Below are 13,486 nucleotides of genomic sequence, written 5' to 3'. Positions count from 1 at the left end.
AGAAAACACTATATTACTGAAGGATACAGACAATTGAATGATAGGAATTGTCATTGTCTACTACAGAAGAATCCAATTATGGATTTGCAGTCGGAATGGCCCAGCATGATCAAAAATTGGGAAGAAATCGGCTTACTCTCTGAAGATGAATATCATTATCTGAACAACACTCATCCAATTATGCCAATAATATATTTTTTGCCAAAGATTCATAAAACATTTCAACAATTTCCAACCTGTAGACCAATCATCAATGGCATAGGTTCATTAACAGAAAGAGTTTCCCAATATATTGATTTACATCTTCAGCCTTTAACAACTAATCTGTCATCATACCTGAAAGACAGTAAACATGTCATACAACAACTGGAAGAAATACCCTGGGAAGAAAGTTTTCTTTTTGTAACTATGGACGTGGTATCTTTATATACCAGTATTGAACATTTAAAAGGGCTTGAAACAACAGAGTTCTTTTTGAAAACAAGATCAATTTCGTTCTTTCAACAAAATTCAATGATTTTAGAAATGTTGCATTTTGCTTTAACCAACAATATCTTTTTGTTCAATAAACAAATTTACAGACAAGAACGAGGCACAGCAATGGGGGCCAAGTTTGCACCGTCCTATGCAAACTTATTCATGGGACACTTTGAGATCAACCATGCATGGCAACATACAGCATTTACGAATGGATACATAACCTATTGGGGAAGATATATCGATGATAGTCTTATGATATGGAATGGAGATAAAAAAGAACTTTTTGACTACATCAGATATTTGAATGCAAATGATTATAATATCAAATTTACTGAAAAAATGAGTTCTGAGAAAATTGAATTTTTGGATCTGCTAATCTATACAGATGGGGAAAAGATCCTAACAGATCTATATATAAAGCCAACTTCAGTAAATAAAGTACTACATGCTGAAAGCAATCATGTGAAGCACATAATCAAAAATATACCATATGGTGAATTTCTGAGAACAAAACGTAACTGCAGTTCAAATGAAAAATACGAAAATCATGTTAAATTGCTCAAAGAAAAATTTATCCAGAGAGGTTACAAAAATCAAGATGTGGACAAAGCTATCTACAAAGCTGAAAAAGTACCTAGAACTAAACTACTAAAGGACAAACCAAGAATGGTGAAGAAAAGGTAGACTTCATAACGACTTTCAATAGTGAAGCTCACCTTTTGAAAAAATTCCTGACAAAACATTGGAACATTTTGCAAAGCAATGAAATGCTGAAACAGTATATAGAAGCTAAACCCAGGATAATTTATAGAAGGGCACCAACTTTAAAGCAAAAAATTAGCCCCAGCCCTATGAAAGAAGAAAAAACCGAAGTGCTAAGTCAATTTTTACAAGTACCAGCACCAACAGGAACCCACAAGTGTGGGAGTTGTGGAATCTGTGACCAAATGGAAAATGGTGTAAAAGAGATAAGGTTACCAAATGGAAAAATTCACAAACTAAAGCAATTCATTGATTGTAACACTAAGTATGTGATTTATACAATTACATGTATATGTAATAAGAAATATGTGGGAAGTACTATCAGAGTACTGAAAATCAGATTACAAGAACATATTAGAGCCATTAAAAATAAGGACACAAGATACCCTATGGCAATTCATTTTGATCAAGAACATAAAGCAACGGATATTAAGGGTATCAAGTTTCTGGGTATAGAAAAAATTGAAAGCATGGAGAGAGGAGGCAACAGAGAGCTACAATTAAGGAGAAGAGAAGCGAAATGGATCTGTATTTTGGATACTTGCAATACAGGGCTAAATTCAGACAATGAAATGAGTTATTGGTTGTAATGATTTGTTTTTTGAAATTCTGTTTGAAATTTAAAAATTGTTTGGGGGTTGTGAAAATGTTTAACTAAATTTAAAAGAATTGCTGATATAGTGAAAAGTAAAATCGGAACTTACTTTTGGTAAAGTGCCATGATCTTGAATTAGTGTCTTTGAAATAAAGTAAAAAACATAGTTTATTCAAACACTAAGATGGTCGCCGACCGTGTAGGAAAAACGTGTGACATTACGCAACGTAACGCATGACGTCATCGCGTTGCGATGAAGTCACACGTAGCGGGCCTGCAAGTATAAATAAGAGGATTCAAAACACTTTCACAGTAGCATGGACTGAGAAAGATTGAAGGCAATCGTACCGGGATAAATAAGGTGAGGAGAGCAGACTAAGGGATACTGTATGTTACCAAAACCATAGGGATTATTTAAACTTAACCTAAGCTTAAAAACTTTGTTTATTTTACTTCTGGCTTTCACAGAAATCCCATATAATTTTTCTGGAAGATAAGAAAGGATAAATGTTTGCTATAAAGGGGAAAAAAAATAACTTTAACAAAAGGATTTAAAAGTTGAGAATATTATCGAATTTGAAAAAATTGGTGAGTATGTTAAATGAATATTTAAATTGGTGGTTTGCCTCTACCACCTAATTTGTTGTATATAAAGAATGTATTTGAGTTGATATAGGTAAGCAAAAAAATGTTTTTTCTTGTTTTATATTAGAAAACTCTCCTGACGAACCACGTGCGTTAAACGTGGAGAAACACGTGTTGAGAGACAAAAGGGATATGGTTATTTGAAGAAAGTTTGTTTGAAAGGAAATAAAAAAACAAAGATGTGCATAACCAATTAAAGATGTATCTTTGTATGATTTAAAGTTCAGAAAAGGAATACCGGAAGCGCACTCCAAGGAAGTGTACAGTTAAAAAGAATTTTGTTTAATATTGCAGCAGCCGCAATATACACTTCAACAGGTGCAGCATCCAGGTAACAAAGAAATCATTCATTACTGCACAGTAAGAAATCGCAAATTATAGGAAATCAAAGCCGCAAAGGACTGCAAAATTTATACAACACTCTAATAAGTTATATAAAAAGGAAGGGAAAAGGCAGAGTTATGAAAGCACACAAATTTCAATACTTTTTAGAGAACCACAGTGAGGCAAGTCAGGCAAAGTCTACTGGAGAGCAAGGGAGTTCAAATGCCAGGCCCACTCTTAGAGAGAGCAAGCGAAATGTGTCCAGGATCACACAGTGGGGTTATGCCCATAGAGTCTTTGTAGATAGTTCACAAAAAATTGAGATCAAGTCAGGAAAAGTTAGTTAACAGGTCCCAGGCTAACCCAGGTTAGAAAGTTGAGGATTTACTGTCACCCCGAACGATCTGTCGCAAGGGAAGCCAGGCAGGACACATGACCTGAAAATGGGAAGAATGCTCCAACGGGGGCAGTTGTTCCTGGCAGCGGGTGCAAGTCGGTGTTTCGTCCAGAGGAAGAGGAGGTCTCGACGTGGAGGAAAGCTGGAGGTCATTGCCCTGCCAGGGAAGAAACCAGCGCAGAGTTTCCCGGTTGCATGGTACCACCCTTTTCTTCGTGGTAGTGGTAAACCGTGGATTTCGGTTGCCGGGGTGCTTGGTACGGGCAAGGCGGCCACGAGAGGGTCCAGGAAGGCGCAAAGACGGGCAAACTGGTTATCCCCACCAGTCAAAGGAAGAAGACTCTCCGGGCTGGAGATCTCCTCTGTCGTCAGGAAAAGTGGTGGATGGTTCAGCAGGGCTCCACCGGTGGTGGTGTCGTTGCAGGACGGCTCGGCTTCTCCCTCCTCGGATTCTTTAGGTCCTGTGGCGACTTCTGAAGTTCCACTCCCCAAAGCCCTGCTTTTATGCAGAAAACCTCCATTCATTCAGCCTAGCTGTCACTCAAACATGCTAAGTGGTGAGCCGGGCGGCTCACCACTTGGGCCAATCACACAAGAGTGCGACTTGAGTTGCCTAGGCAACTCGGTCCAGGGTGCCTAAACCCCCTCCCACACCCCCTGTGGTACCCAGACAGAGTGGCACCACTTTTGGAGGCTTCTGTTTAGAAGCCCGCCAAAAAGTGGAACAAAGGGCTCGACTTGGGTTGGAGTCACAGAAGCGAACACAGCGCCATTTTGGAACCAAGTTTCGGCGAAAAATACCAACCGGTGAATTTATATTAATTTAATAAACCGGCGGTATGTTCGAGGCTATCTTAAAAAGTGATAGCCTCGAACAATGGGAAAATCCCATAGGGATATATTCACGGTCGAATATAAAAAGTAGTATCCACTGCCACCAGCCAAAACTCGGTCGGGGGGAACTGGACAGTGCCCCCTCGAAGAACAAACCCCAGTGCAATCGAATTGCCCCGGCCAGTACGTCCACAATATGATGGTTTGTACTGGTTCTGTTCACAATTAGAGACTAGTAAAGCCAATGGTGACTTTACATGCCCTGGGAGACAGTGTCAGTCCCAGGGTATGGAGTCTATAGTTGGGGGTCGCTACGACACCCCTGGGTTACTGCACGGAGGGTGCTGTGTAACCAATGTATTAAAACACATGAAGCCCTATGGGGGAAAGGACCCCATAGCCCAAAAAACACATACAAAGTCAAAGAAACACCTCAAATCATGTCTAAGAGTGGGAGGAAAGAGTCTCACTCTTAGCAGGAGAAAGAAATAAACCCCAAAAATCCAGCAAAGCTGCTGGGGGACTCACTAGGTTTGGTAAATTGGCCTTTACAGAGAATCCTCCCCAACACCCCTCCTACGCTCCCGCCTCAGACACCAAAAAGCAGTGACATAGAGGTCAGGGAACACAGCTAGACTGTAGTGGGCCGGCTGACTCTGTTGTCAGGACAGCTGGAAGAGTTGTTTCGGTAGTCCTTGGGTCTTTTCTATAGTTTCCACGGGCTTCAGTCTTCCTCTTCCATCCTCGCCTCTGCTTCAGATAAGGTCCCCAGACCTTTTACGGGAGATACTTTCTCTTTTGGAGATGCAGGTGGTGGAGCCCGTTCCTCAGTGAGACACGGGCACCGGCTTCTACTCCAGGATGTTTGCGGTACACAGGAATAGCCAAGCTGGCCTGAAGTTAGTCCTGGACCGGTCATTTCTCAACCTGTCTTTACTGCTTGAACGCTTCAAGATGATTATTCGCGTGCACATAGCAGTCTATGCGCAGGCGACTGGATGCGTTTCCTAGACCTCTAGGATGTGTACCTTTTTTATGTCCCCATCTACCACCCGCATCGGACATTTCTGCCTCAGTTTGGCTCCTCATGTGTTCACAAAGTTGATGAATGTGGTGGCTGGTCTCCGCTGCCTGGAGGGCCATTACTAATACCCTTATCTGGATGACTGGCTAGTCAGTGCCAGCTCACCCAAGGGGGTGATGCAATCCTGCCAACAGCTGGAGGATGTTCTTCACCAGCTGGTCTGTTCCCTCAACCGGCGGAAATCGCAGCCGACTCCCACCCAGGTTGTGGTGTTCCTTGCAGTACGCTGGTACATGGTGGTAACAGCGGGTGCTCCCCACGTTCCACAGGCTCCTCTCCCTGTTGGTGTATGCCCCATAAGGTTGGAGGAAAGGGGACTAAGGAGTACTCTAGTTACTACAGTGAGTAACTTTAATGTATTAGGGGTTAATATGGTTCCTGTCATCGTTTTCTATTTAACATGAGGACTTTCTTAGTACAAATGTTTCCAGAAATTTAACCAAGCAGACTAGGCCATTGGATAGTGTCAGCTTAAGCCTGTGAGGTGTGAATAACATTTCAGTATCTAGAGTTGTTCCTTTTTGAGTATGATGCTCATTCTGATGTGGTCTTGGCTTTATGACTTCTAATATCTATTCAAGGTAATCTGCACTGGGAGATTTTTCTACAAAGGGATTTACTGGTGGTGCATTCTTTGTCATAGTATGGATTCTTGATCTGTGCTCTGAGATCCTGTTATTCATTGATCTTTTAGGTTTTCTTAGGTTTATTTTTTGGCATGGACATTTTATTGCATAGATTACATTGGTAATTACAACGCGACTGATTTGCTAATTGAATATTGAATTAATGGAGAATACTGCATAAAATAGAAAATTAATCCAAGATGAATCGTCAAGTCTCGCTTGGTTTTCTCCTGAGGAAGACATGTATGCTTAACAAAGAAATGGGGAATTAAAAAGGTTGAAACATGTAGATCTAACAATACTTAGAATAAAATTGTGAACAATTGAAAAAAACATTTAAAAAATAATTTGTTGGGTCGAGTGCATATGATATGACTGAAGTTGGAATGAATCTGATTTGGATGAATTTATATATCTCTGGTTGTCAATTGATATAGTTCCTAACAATGTATTGTATTTTGAACTATAATATTGAAATGTCTTAAAATTATACAAGGTTGTTGTATTTAGCTTTTTCCTTGTGGTGGGATATAGGTTTGTAATAGAATTTGCCCGAGAGCACATCCTTCTATGAAAAAAAGACACGTGAATATGTGGCAGTAACAGTGAATTCAATGTGTAAAAATGCTGATCAAATGTACACTTTGAAATGCAGCTAATTAAAAGATTTTCATAATATTTCTCTCATTTCCTTTCAGACTGCCCCAACACGTACCTTTCCGAGAGAGCAAGCTCACCCACTATCTTCAAAGTTTCTTCTGTGGAAAGGGCAAGGCTTGCATGATTGTAAACATTAGCCAAGCAGCATCTATGTATGATGAGACGTTGAATGTACTAAAGTTTTCTGCAGTGGCACAAAAAGTATGTGAACCCCACAACATATTTGTATCTATTTGGCTTTTACTAGAGAGAATTGAAGTCTCAATTTCAGTATCTCATTCCATCAGTACACAAAGGTATAGTGTATACAGTAGATTGTCAACATGATTCCAATCCATATAAGTGCCATTATTAGTGTTGGTTTCCTGTAGCAGGCTTCCAGCTACTCCCTCTCATTGTTCTGAGGGTTTGGAGAATCTTGGAAATCTTTGTGATATCGTTAATGCTTCCAGTGTTCTTTGTGCCATATGATCCCTTAGTTCAACTTCACTTGTTCTTAAACCTTTTGATATTAAGTTCAACATTCAAAAACAGTTTGCGACATTACTCATTGTTTCAACTGACTCCCCCTCCTGTGTTTCCAGTCTGCAAATGCCCGCACTTCTGTTTCCTCATTTTGAAATACGTTTGTTCGTCTCAGGTTTAAAGGGTTCACCCTATATCTCTCACTTGTTGTCTACTCTGCTGGATTTCCCTGTTGTGAGCAACGCTTTCTGTGGCTTGTCATCTGTTCTAAAACTATTTGCTGTGATAACTGAACATCAGGGTACCACCCTGCCTGCCTTGTTGCACCTCCTAAAGTGAAACCCCTCTCTCCCTCAAACAAGCTTTGGCGCAGCTGAAATAAGTGTGATCCTTTCAGAGGTCCTTGGTTGTCATATCCACCATCTTCAAGTGTCTGGGGAGGAGGTCTGACTTCATTCAAAGTGTAGTTATGAATTTTTTTTAACAGTACTGCTGATACCATAACAATATAGCTGTCTAGTGTAGAATGTTTCACGTGCACAGACAGAGAGCAATAGAAATGATGGCAGGGCTACCTTGTAGCCAAGGATCTATTATGTTCGGACCTTTTATTTTTGTCAACCGCATGTCGCAATGGGGTTTGCAATGCACACCATCTTTTCAGGCAGCTGTAGGCCCTTTCAGTCTTGCTTTGTTTGCCGGGATGCTATTTTCTCGTCACTACTTTCCACTGTAATTCCCTCCATTGTGGGGAGAGGGGAAATCTTCTGAATCGGTTCTAAAATGGTCCCATAGTTGCTTGGACACTTTTTCTCCTTATCTTCACTTCCCACTTGACTTTACTTGATGTGTATGTCCCTCTACCCTACATACTGCAAGGTCAGCTTAGTAGAAGTGAGAATCCACCCTCCTGGTTACGTGCCTTTTTCAAGTATTGCTTTTTCGAAGAAATATTGGCTCATAAGTCTCAGTTTGCATGCTGAGATGTTAGGATATGGAGATAGTGACGTTTCTTTAGCTAATTGTAAAATGTGTTGCTTGGCCTGAGGACGTGTATGGTACCAGATTGTATTATTGCCTCTCCGAGAAACTGAGATGCCCCATTGACTTGGTGTTCCCAGGCACCCAATGCCCTTTTTGTAAGATCACATTTGCATCTGGATTTTTCTTCAGTGGTGCTCTGAACAAGATCTAGGATATGAACCCCCATTTATTTATTAAATACAGCACGTCAATTCCTTTGGGCTTCAGACATGTTGTACGGCTTTTGCTGGGAAATACCTCTATTGGCACTAGCAAAGGAATTGGGTTTCGTGTTTTATGGAGATTAATAGCTTTCTTCATTCTAGTTCAGGCATTTTCCCCACTCTTCCTGGAGCCATGTTACCTAGCCTTCAGTAAATGGTGAGGTTTATTGTGAAGGGCCTGTGTGGCTGATATACATTTACCCTGTCCACTCTTCCCTACCTGAAGTGTTTATATTTTATTTGTATACATTTGTGGCCCTGCTGTATTCACACACCAGCACTGGTATTAGTTTTTGGTTTGGATACATGTCAATGTATCGAGTTTACTCCCCAAGCCTTGGAGCCTAATTTTGCGAACGTGATGGCCCTTCCATATGACTGTTGCTAGGGGCTCAGTTGCTATCGCAAATAGTTGGGGTTGATAAGGGTGGACTCTACGAGAAGACCCCATTCTCACCTAGCCTCTGGTGAAAGGGCCACTAATTAAGCTCTGGATCACATCTCTAAACCAGGTCAGGAGCAGCCCAGCCTCCGTTGCATGAACCTCTATGGATCTGGGTGGTGTTATTGCCTTTTTATTAGCTCTTATATTCTAGTTGTGACATGGGCCTATATGTTTACACCAATCACTTGGGTTCCCTGGCTTGGGAAACCTATTAATTGCATGGAAGCATTTGGATTGGAATGGATCACTTTGTAAAGAATTTAGTATCCACATTTGTAGCTTTGTGGTGGGAAGCCATCTGGTTACACGATCCTTCATGGGACAAGTCCCATGAGAGCTGCCTGCAGCTTTCTCTGTGACTGGATAGTTGGTCGCCAATTCATAGCTGCATAGTAATCATTTTAGTAGATCAATCTTTGTCTTGTGTGCTCATTAGAATTTCACCATAGTTCTGTGTTTTTTTTTAAAGTTTTTAAGTCTTGTGAATTTCAGCGTGCATCTGAGATGATTCAGGTGTTGAACTGTTTCTTAATCTATTCTCCCCTTCATCTCTGACCACCATCTTTTATTTGGGGTGTCAGTAGTTACCTGACCATGCTGCTTTTTTTTTGTTTGAATGTGTCCCATTTCTATGCTATAATTTAGGTGCTTGTTAGAGACCTAATTTCTAATATTATAGTCCAGGTGGTCTCAATCTCCCTCCCCATATTCCTCATGTACTGGCTAGGGTTTTAAGTGTTTGTGTAAATGCAGTTAGCAGTCCTCTGGCATTTTGCTTATGGGTGGCAGAAGAGATTTATCTCTGAAGACAGTGTTCAGTGTCTGTGAAAAGGCCAGACCATGCCCCTGTCAAGAGGGGATGGGAAACCCACCTCAGCCAGGGGTGTAGGAGGCTTACCAGGTAGAAATCTAGTGTTTATCCTACCCTGGAGGAGGATTTTGCCATTTGGGACAGTCTCAAGTCCTGCCCCCTCTTGTGCCAGATTGTTAATGTGCAGTACATCTGTCTCACATTATGCCTATTAAGCAGGATGCTCGCCAGAGTCTGTTTTTTCTAGAAACAATGCGCCAAACCTATTCAGCAGCAATAATCAGCACCGAGAAAGCCCTCCAGCGCCACATGTTAGATGCGCGGAAGGAACTACACCTACCTGGTGCTGAGACACTGCTATGCTCCACAGCAGCCCCAGTTACCTCTGGGTCACAGCCAAAGCCCTATAGCACCATGGACTAAACAAAGGGGCAAAGACCCCAGCACTGACTGTTCTTACTGTGAGGAGGCCTAGACTAAGGTCCCCTCCCCCTAACACGGACGCTGTACTATCTGGGCCGTCAACACTATGGCATGCGGCCACTGTGGTGACAAGGAATGGAGACAGACCAAGTTTGCCATGATTGTTGCTTTAGAATTTTATTCAACATAAAAATAAACCTATCTGGCACTACTTCTAATGGGATATCCGTACCTAAACTAAAGCAACTCCAGTGCTAGTCAGGAAGTCGGTGCATGTCCAAATGAGAAGGCACTGTCTCAATCAAAAAGGCTCCTAGACTATCCCGTTCACTACAATAAATTGTATAAAGTTCTGTCTCTGTTCGTAAACCAAGAGAATGACTCTCTACTTCTGGCTGTAAAGTGTCCCAAAGAGACTCAGGTTGTTCAAAGCAAAAGTTCCAGCTTTTAACAGAAAACTGACCATTCTACAGGATTCTCACTGCGGCTAGGATTCTCGTTGAACTAGGACAATGACTCCCATCTCCTAGCTGTTGCCTCAATGTCTTTTATAGTTCTCAGCAATACTTGTAATTCATTTACAGAGATTTGCTCACTCTACTTGCTTTGTATTCTTAATTCTGTCCCCCCTTGGACAACAAAGCTGCTCCCTCTCGACTCTCCAGCTCCACACTCTTGGGTGACCTGAGGGGTCAGAAATGAAAGCCGGACACAGTTGTCATGTTTTGGTTATAGATATTTATTTAATGATAATGGGTTTGGAAAATACCTCTCTGGCCCTACTCTAAAGAGGCATTTCCCTAACTATAAAGCAAAAACGAAGGTTCTGTCTGTGTTAGGATGTCGGTAACTGAAAAGCTGTCCTTGTGTCCAAAACATCCTATCCTGGCCCCTCCCACTGCAAACAAAGCTTCAAAGGGGCACAAGGAAATGTCTTTAACTTGATGTTGGCAAGTGTTCAAAACCAAAAGTATAAGTAACTCCAACGAACATAGTCTCCAAGGTAAAGACCATTGTATCCAGAGGGTGGTCCCCTTTCCCTGGAATCATAAATAAGATTGCAAAAATGTTTCTTTAGCTAACAGTTCCTTTGTGTCTTCACTGGACATGCAAAGTTCTTGTTTAAGCAATAGGTTCTGTAACAGTCTTTCTGTAATTTTTCTTATAACTTCACACATTGCCTGGTATTATCCCCTGCCAGGAATCTTCATAAAATATCAGCTGCCTGGTGTATTCGCCTGCCAGGGCTTGTTTAACAGTTCTTTGGCTATACCACAATAGCATATACCATGAGGTGCTTGGTATATCCGTCTTTGGTAACATTTGCTCTAACTTTTCCCCCACACTGACATTGACTGCATCTGTATTTGATTGGGGTTTCCCTTTGTACTGCATTCAAACAAACTTTGTGTATTGTCTGCATCAGCAATTTCATACCATTCAAACATGTGTTAGCGCGTTTGTCGGTCCCCAGCTGTTTTGGACAGACTTGCAGGTTTTTTCCAGCATCTCTGTTCCTTCACCCGATTTTCACTTGGGCGTGTGCCGATGTTCTTCCAGTGTCTTTGAGGGGCTGAACATCCAGGAGTCCTTGTGTGGCTTCCAGCATCTCCCCTGGCCTTCTCGCTTGCATGGGGTGTTTCTCTTCCTGTCCTGGCAGCCTTCTGTGTTCCACCATACCTGTCTCTGCATTCCCCCATTCAAGAGCCTCAGCATGGTGTTCAACGTCTTCTCCTGCACTGCTCGATTCAATAGTGCGGTTGCCATCTTTAAATGTCCAGTGCACTGAAGATGTGGATAAACTAGCTTGCAAGTTGTACTTTGAGCTCCTGTCACTTTGCACACACTAACTCAGTTTCCTCCTAGTCTCAGTATCTAGGTGGTTATAGCAGTTGGAGTCTATGGATTTCATTGGTCTTTGAACTCGGATGGTTTTTCGCAGAGATTTCACATAAAGGCACATCAGAAACCAAAGGTGTTATGTGAGTTTGGGTCAAAGGTGGGGGCCTGACCTGAGTAGTGTAGAGAAGAGGTTTCTTGACTTCCTCTACAAGGGTCAGCCGTTAGCTGACAATAGGCCATTAAGGTATTGGGTGGCAGAGGGTCTTCCTCATGGGAAAGGGTGGATACCGTGCCTTATCCTGAAAAGGTGATACCGCTTCTCACCCAATGGACTCTGGGTATCTTCGTGGAGGGTGGATCAGCACTAGATGACTTGGGGGTCTGCGCAGGAGGGCTTTGAGCTGTTACGTCTTTGTCAACGATTGCCCTTGAAAGCCCCCTTAAGAACTCTTTATCGACTTCCTTCTGCAGAGTTTCAGGAGATAACCCCTGGAATAACTTTTTGGGGGAGTTGGCGATTTAAAGACACTTAATTCACAACCCCTGAGGTGAGTGTCACCTCTGTTAGTTAACCGTTCTTTATACTGGTTTGTTTTCAAGGCTCTTAACTTTCTCGTTCCTTCATCCTGGACCTGCTCTTGGTGTCAGGAGGCTTCACTCTTCTGCCTGGGATCTCGTGACGAGCAATAGTTTCTTCTCTTGTTGGGCGTTCGGTTTCTGGGACCCCAGTACGGCATGTTTTTCTGAGGTTGGTAATGGACTCGACCGTCGCTTCCGTGGGGATCTTTCGGCCACCACCACTCTGGATGCTTCTTAAACCCACCGATTTGGCTTTGCGAAAGGCCGGGCTTATCAGTCTCGGCAAAGTTTTCGGACTGCACGGTTCACCCACTACAAGTCACGCCACCACAACTCAATCTCCATCTTGTCGTTGGGTTAGTTCCCAGTCGAATAGTAGGACCCTTTCCGAGCGTCTCACAAACAACGTAAGTTTGCTTCACTGGGGCGTTTGGCTGATTCTCCTCTTTCAGCCTTATACTTGCCCACCAGCCACCAGGTTTCACTTCTGCATTCTGCTTCCGTGCAGGATGCCTTCTCCACTTTCTACTTCTGCTTCCACTACTTCCAACACCTAGTTGGCCTGCAAGATGTTCTTGTGCGTTCCCTTGAACCACACCCTCCATGCCTCTCCCTCTAGCTTCTCAAGTCATCCTCTGGCTTCTACCTTCGCCTTCACCTCAATCTCACTTTCCGACTATCTTCCTGTAAGCGGTCAGAATTGTGAGGCAGACAACTTTGTAGAGTTTTTAAATTAGCCATTTTATTAACTTAAAAACGCCTCTGTCCCTACCCTGACGAGAATTTCCCTGCCTAAAATAAACAATCTAACAAAAGGATATCTGTCCTTCACGCTTGCACATTCAATAAAGTAATATGGAAATGTATGGCAGTTCAATTTAACGAATATATAATACACAATAGGACCACTGTCTCTTCTCATAACCTAGGTAAATTCCCCTTCCCGAGGTCTGAGCAATGTTTTGCTCCACAGTTTTTAAAAAAAAAAAAAAAAAAAGGAAATCCTGGTTTCCCACATAGTTCCAACAGTAGTTTTAGGATTTTATCTTGATAACAAAATGTTTTGTTGTCTCAACAATGTACCAAAAGAAATAGTATGTTCCAACTCCTCCTGGAGTAAGAACAGGTTTTCACTATTGTATTGTTCAAGTAAACAATTGTCTGTGTGTAGTTGATTTGCCACAAACTTTGATTTCTGAAGAAAATATAACTCCTCATCAACTACCTGTTTTTGACCTATGCCGGGCCTTTTGCATCAGCAACTTCC

At 42.1% G+C, this 13,486-nt stretch overlaps 1 protein-coding gene across 3 annotated transcripts in view; it reads left to right on the top strand.

The window, feature by feature from the left end:
• Positions 1-13,486, top strand: part of KIF20B (kinesin family member 20B) — a 2,369,321-nt gene that overhangs the window by 773,210 nt on the left and 1,582,625 nt on the right. For all 3 annotated transcript variants that reach the window (XM_069611316.1, XM_069611317.1, XM_069611318.1), the window contains exon 12: positions 6,446-6,608. In XM_069611316.1, the coding sequence (XP_069467417.1) occupies positions 6,446-6,608 (163 nt within the window). The remainder of the gene's footprint in view (positions 1-6,445; positions 6,609-13,486) is intronic.

The sequence above is a fragment of the Ambystoma mexicanum genome, chromosome 8 (assembly GCF_040938575.1).
Source record: "Ambystoma mexicanum isolate Mex_15411 chromosome 8, UKY_AmexF1_1, whole genome shotgun sequence".
NCBI lineage: Eukaryota > Metazoa > Chordata > Amphibia > Caudata > Ambystomatidae > Ambystoma > Ambystoma mexicanum.
The sequence above is the reverse complement of the archived record's forward strand: the minus strand, read 5'-3'. Positions and strand labels throughout refer to the sequence as shown.